The 6,598-nt window shown below is 41.8% G+C and overlaps 1 protein-coding gene across 1 annotated transcript; it reads left to right on the forward strand.

Annotated features, from left to right (window-relative positions):
* The first annotated feature begins 3,230 nt into the window (after nucleotides 1-3,230).
* Nucleotides 3,231-6,186, forward strand: rxfp3.2b (relaxin family peptide receptor 3.2b). Its single transcript, XM_010733467.3, has one exon. The coding sequence runs from the start codon at nucleotides 3,397-3,399 to the stop codon at nucleotides 4,576-4,578; it is 1,182 nt and encodes a 393-aa protein (XP_010731769.1). The 5' UTR covers nucleotides 3,231-3,396; the 3' UTR covers nucleotides 4,579-6,186.
* The last annotated feature ends 412 nt before the right edge of the window (nucleotides 6,187-6,598 follow it).

The raw sequence follows: 6,598 nt of genomic DNA on the forward strand, positions 1-6,598 counted from the left end.
ACAGCAGAATTGCATCCCCAGAGTCAGGCCTACACCAAATATTAGCCTAACAGATGACAATCTGAAATTGTTCTTTTTCCAGCCTGGAATGCTAATCATTCTCAAGGTGATCCTGACTGAGCTCTATGAAACGCTAACCATTTGCTCCAACGTTATATTTTTATGCCATTAAAAACATGTCAGTATTCAGTATTCAGCATTATCTCTAAGCACCGCTGGGACAAGATTGTCAGCACTACAGACGAATAGACATCAAAACATAATCTATCTAATCATGCTCTTGTTTTTTTTAATGATTCTGTCGTGCAGGATGAATGAACAGTCAGACACATCTTGTCTCATGTCGTCTCGTAGGTCAGTTAAACACGGGTCACTGCAGTATCAACAGTGATAAAACAAAGAGAGCTGTGTCAGACAGACGCAGCCTTTTTAAGGATGCTCACTCCCTGAATATATATTTGCACGATCAATCAAGGCAGCACCAACAACCTTGAAATGGGCTGTATAGGCTAACCCCACAATGACTTCATTTCAGCAAATAAAAGACATAAAAAATCTCAAACCTGTTCTCAAATCTTCTCTTTAGATGTGATTTCTCCTTCAGCAGTCCTACCACCTGTCTTGGAATGAAACACACTAGAGGACCCACTAGACTGCCTGACTAGAGATTGCTTCTGTTGATTTGTCGACCACATCTGTATCAACAATGCAATAACAACTTGTTGATTCAGGCAAATTATACATATTTGAACTGAGGTAAACCGGAGCTCTTTCCTGCTTTCATGAATACATTTTGGGAGTTGGCTGGATTCGTCTTTACATCATCTCCCAACAAGACCTGATTTTTTGCTGAATCTGAAGCCCATGTTTCTCCTTTCATGTTGATTTCCTTGTAAGGAGTTCAAGCATCAGGCTATGGTTCACTGGAAGTCGTCAAGTTGTGTGACACCACTTCTGAGTTTTTGCTGTTGGCATGTCAGGTAGCATTGTGTAAACAATTTAGGTAGCTTTGTGCCAAGCAGCACTTCGTTTTATTTGTATCTGTAATCTTGAGGCAAGCAGGAGGCAAGAGATCTACAAAAATACCACAAACTCTTCTCCTCACTGACATCTATTCACACATGACTAAACTTCCAGACCCACCACCGCATCACTTTTTCTTGATCCATAAATCACTACAAAGCTTCCTATTGAACTTTTTGATTCATAAAATGATGAATTTACCAACAGTTTCTCACATTGCCACTTAAACAGCTGTATACAGTATACAAAGAGCACGGGGAGCACATATGGAGGGTTCAGTCTGATTGGCCAAGCCAGTCCATTCATATCTCACTGCACTGAATCTGCAGAAGTAATTTGACAAGCCCATAGAGCCTGACAGAGGGCTCTGTCTGTGGTAATAGAACTAGGGTTACAATGCATAAACTTAATTACACCCTCAAGCAGGGGGTGGCAATGAATGATGATATGCTAAGTAGGCTATTTCCATCAGCCTTAGCATTTACTGATGGCTTTATCCACATTTCGATCGCAGCGTTTATGTGAGGTGTCCTTTACAGCAACATAATAACTGGGAGTGGATGAAAACATGTTTGGTATGCAACCTGTAAAATATCAGGTGCTTAGTAAGCAGCCTGCGCAGAATTATTCTACATCTCGGATTTGAACACTTAGAACATTAAACCAGGCATACTGTCAGTGCTTGCACATTTGGAGGTTTAAGCGTTGTTAAGATGACAAGAACTGGGTCGCAAGGGATTAAAACAGTGCAGATTATTTTTGTCATCCAGTCATGTCTTTTTAATTTGATCAGAAACTTACAGGGAGGGATTAGTACTTACAGACAAGGGAAGTGATTCCAGAAACTTGTCATTGGGCTAGTTTATAGTCCAAGGACAACTCCAAAACTGTTCCCATTGTTATTGTGATGTCTACCTGTGTTTCACTTTTGGAAAGTATGACAGCAGCTATAACAGGTGGCACAGCACATGCTGATGCCAGCTGGCAGCCAAAAAGAACTGAGGAAAATGTATGAATGTTGATTTCGCAGCACATCGTGTGATGAGGAAGCATATTATTACAATTTGGACAGCCCGACTATCAGGTAGGAAGTCTTGCATGACGCAAAGTAAATCAATTCTGAGCCAGAAAACATTTATGTGAGGGATTTCCACTAAGAATTCAGTTAAAATATTCCCCCCTGTTTGTAATTAATTCCCGTATGATTGTATTTTTTAATATATTCACCTGTAGTGATTTGTGCTGAGAGTTTCTGCAACACCTTACCCACTTCTCTGAATGCATAAAACAAGTTGATGATTTAGAGAAAATACAATTCCTCAGTGAGTTTTGATCTTATTTTTTATATTCATTATTGGATTTTACTTGGGATGAAAAGGATGCTCATCTCTGTCGGTAGATAAACATTAATAAGTAAAATATTCTGAAGGTAAAAAACAACAACATTTGGACACAATTTAGGATCATTTGTAGTGTTTATTATTATTATTATTATTTGCAATAACATGTTTATTTTTTATTTTCCATATTTTGTTTCCTTTAAGCAGATCGAGGGGTTTATTTTCAGGGTGTAAAATTTGCAGAGACGCTCCTGACCTCGTTTTCATTTTCCTTTTTAAAAAGTTGCAACAGCCGGGGGATTTGTTAAAAGCACTCTATACAAGAATGCACAAGAAAGCTTTATCCCATAGAAATTTATAGTCAGAGCGCTCGTCCAGAGAGGCTGCATCCTTTTTTAAAGAAAAAAAAAAAGCCTCCAGTAAGGTTCACATATTTTATGTTATGTATGTTATCTTTCTCCTGCTCATCCTTGTCAGTTATATAGAGTGACAACATCAAACACTGACTTTGTGTTAATGTACAGGCGGAATTTAGCACAAGCGTCCTCTCCATACCTCTGCATATTTTACGCGCACCGTTGTCTCCACGTCTCCAAAGCTTCCCTTTTAAAAGCGGCGCAGCACAAACATGATTATCTAGAAGGTGTCGGTTTTCGTGTCAGGAAACATTAAGCTTCACCTCTGACGGACATGCTTTGAGACTTTGATGTGGCTGCGGCTATCAGAGCGTGAATTCTCTCTAGTCCAATAATCTGGCTGGTGAGGAGAAGAGCGTCGTCCGCGCGACTTAGAGCCCCCGCGCGTTCACGTGGAACCTATAAACGATCGTGGCGCGCAGAGCTCTGAGTAGTCGTGGAGAGAGGAGAACAGGATATAGCTGGAGGATTGCATCTGTAGCGCCGTGGGAGATAACCTGACACAAAGCAGGCATGCTCAAAATGCCATCATCACAAACTTTTTTCTCTTCTTCTGGGAACACATAGCTGCCCAACTTTTCTGTGCAAGGTGATATGTGAGCAAAGAGTCTCCAGCCATGCAGCTGAATGAGAGTGGAGTTCAAACACTGGCTCCAGAGCCATGTGAGCAGCAACTGCTACAGGAGGACAACGCCACCAGCAACCTGTCGCTGCATTGCTGGCTCCAGCTCCTCACTAAGGAATCTATCATGGAATTTCAAGGAGACAGCTCCAGCCTGGTGGTGCGTGTGATGATAGCATGTGTCTACTCTATAGTCTGTGCACTCGGGCTGGTAGGAAACTCACTGGCTCTGTATCTGCTGCATTCGCGTTACAGGCAGAAGCAATCATCCATCAACTGCTTTGTGATGGGACTGGCTATCACGGACCTCCAGTTTGTTCTGACTTTACCATTCTGGGCAGTGGACACAGCCTTGGACTTTCGCTGGCCATTTGGCCGTGTGATGTGCAAAATCATCAGTTCTGTAACCACCATGAACATGTACGCCAGTGTGTTCTTCCTCACAGCGATGAGCGTGGCACGTTATTACTCTATCTCCTCCGCCCTGAAGATGCACAGCCGGCGGGCAGCAGCCACCAGGGCCAAGTGGACGAGTCTGGGCATATGGGCTATCTCTCTGCTGGCCACTTTGCCTCATGCCATCTACTCCACCAGCGCCCAGGTGTCAGATGAGGAGCTTTGCCTGGTGCGCTTCCCAGACTCAGGTAGCTGGGATCCACAGCTTCTTTTGGGTCTATACCAGCTGCAAAAGGTCCTGCTGGGCTTCCTTATCCCTCTGGTCATAATTACTGTCTGCTACCTGCTGCTACTCCGTTTCATCCTCAGCCGACGCATTACAGGCGCAGCGGGCCCAGAAATTGAGCAGGGCCGGCAAAACCGTCGCTCCAAAGTGACTAAATCCATTGTCATTGTGGTTCTGTCCTTCTTTCTGTGCTGGCTTCCCAATCAGGCACTGACACTGTGGGGAGTCCTCATAAAGTTTGACCTTGTACCCTTCAGCAAGGCCTTCTACAATGCCCAGGCCTACGCCTTCCCCCTGACCGTGTGTTTGGCACACACCAACAGCTGCCTCAACCCTGTGCTCTACTGCCTGATTCGCCGGGAGTTTCGGGCAGGTCTCAAGGAGCTCCTCCTCCACGCCACGCCATCCTTCAGGAGTTTGACTCATCTGCTGCGTCGCAAGGCCAAAGTGGCTGAGGCACCGCCTGTTTTGGTTCTGGTCCAAATGGATGTCTGAGCTAACTGTGACAGATGAGTTGACTAATTCACAAAGTAAATAATCAGTGAGAGCTGCCCGTCAGTTCCATTGATCTGAGGACATTTATCATGGCGATACATTCATCTCAACTTTGTCAACACAAAATATCAAATATCTTTTTGGCTTTTGAAAACAACATAATCATAACGATGAACTACACAGTGGGATGTGCCCCACTTTCACTGCATGCTCCAAGATTCACTCTGCTGCAAATTGTTATACAATTGTTTTACAATGACTCTCTCTCTCTCTCTCTCTCTCTCTCATTCTGTCTGCCTTTGACAGGCAATACCACTACTGCTTTCTGGTAATTTGTCATGACTGTGTTTCGATGTTTGTCATAAATGTGATTCCAGTAGTTGCAGAATTCATGTCTGAGATGACCTCTAAATTGTAAACCTTTTTTTTTTTTTTTTTAAATTTGATTTGCCACAGCAACAGCATCATGAGTGGGATTAGTCATTCATTGCACTCAGTGCATGAGTACTTTACTGACAAAACTGACTGAGGGAATTATTTTCTAACATCAACAGTAAATAATGGCAGAGACGTTTAAAACAACAACAGAATATGACTAATGAGGGAGCTTCACAATGTTTCTCGCCAGTTGCTGTGTTTGTGTTTGTTCTGTGGTGCAACTGTGTACATTGTTTCATGCAGTAATAGCAAAGTGGAAAAAAATGAAACCAAAACTAATAAATTAAAAAGTAGACTAATAGTGGATCGTAGTATTTGCTATATCTAAAAGAGTGCAAAAAAGCAATGTAACTGAAAAGCCTGTCAAGGACAAACACTGCACAACAACAACAGTGACAACTCTAAGAAATAGCCATGGCCTTACAATGCCACCCCTATACAATCACTGACCCCACCAATGTCTCCTACATGCAAGTGACGTATACATTATGTATGTTTCTGAGTAATGCTATGTATAAGCTTCCCTCTGATGATTTACATCAGGTATTATTCATTTAAATCAATAGTGTATATTTTTCATAGAAGGTATGTGAACGTAGATGTATGTGTCCTCAACTTGAGGTTGAGTTGAGAACAATACATGCAACAAATATTACACTATATACAGATGAGCTGAGAATATAGATGTATCCTACTGTATGCACACAAATAGAGAAATGTATGCTTGCTCTTGCTCTCCCTCTGACCACACACACTCATACATACACACCCACGCAACGTACATCTGGGCGCAGTTTTCTCATAGCTGTAAATGTGTCAAATTGAATCAAATAATGACAGATTTGTGTATTGTTGCAACATATTCAAGCCAGGCCATTCAAAAATGATTAAGCATATTTCAGTGAGCAGTCAGTCGATGCAAACACAAGCCTTTCCTTCCTCTGTTAAATAAATCATTATGTATATTGAAAGCCGCACATAACTGACATGATAATGTGATCTCCTGTGAATATGTTGTGTCTCTGTGCTCTATCATGACTATGACTATCCCTGTTATCTTTTATAGAAGGCATTTGTTGTTTCGATGTTTCAATGGAAAATTATATTAAATGACACACTGTAAATGAAATGAAGTAAAGATTAAAGTCCCTCAACCTGAACTATCTGGAGTAATTGGGCCATGTTCGAATTCAGAACGCATGCATGGAGAGATGAATTAGGTAGCTAAGAGTTTAAAAAATAAAGCGGGGCTGATGTTGTTGCAAAACAGTCTGACACGGACAGAAGGGCATCACATGATTGACTCGCTGCTCTGCTCTTTTATTAATGGGATTTCATTTTCTCATTCTGTGCTTGCGCAGCACCTCTTCAATCACTAACAAAATCAGCACTGTGCTGCACAGATAATCTATGCACAAGGATGCTGACAACAGTGTTGTTAACAAGAATTGCTGTCAGATAGAGGGGATAGCTTTTCTTAATCATCACTGATGAGCTGGGGTGAAATACTAATAATATATTAGATGTTCACATTTAATTAAAGCTCCTGTGACATGGAGTGAAAATATGATAAAGCAAGCTC

This window comes from Larimichthys crocea, chromosome XVII (assembly GCF_000972845.2).
Source record: "Larimichthys crocea isolate SSNF chromosome XVII, L_crocea_2.0, whole genome shotgun sequence".
In the NCBI taxonomy this organism is placed as follows: domain Eukaryota; kingdom Metazoa; phylum Chordata; class Actinopteri; family Sciaenidae; genus Larimichthys; species Larimichthys crocea.

Excerpts from the sequence above, each read along its gene's own strand:
- rxfp3.2b (XM_010733467.3), top strand. The coding sequence starts at position 3,397 with ATGCAGCTGAATGAGAGTGGAGTTCAAACACTGGCTCCAGAGCCATGT.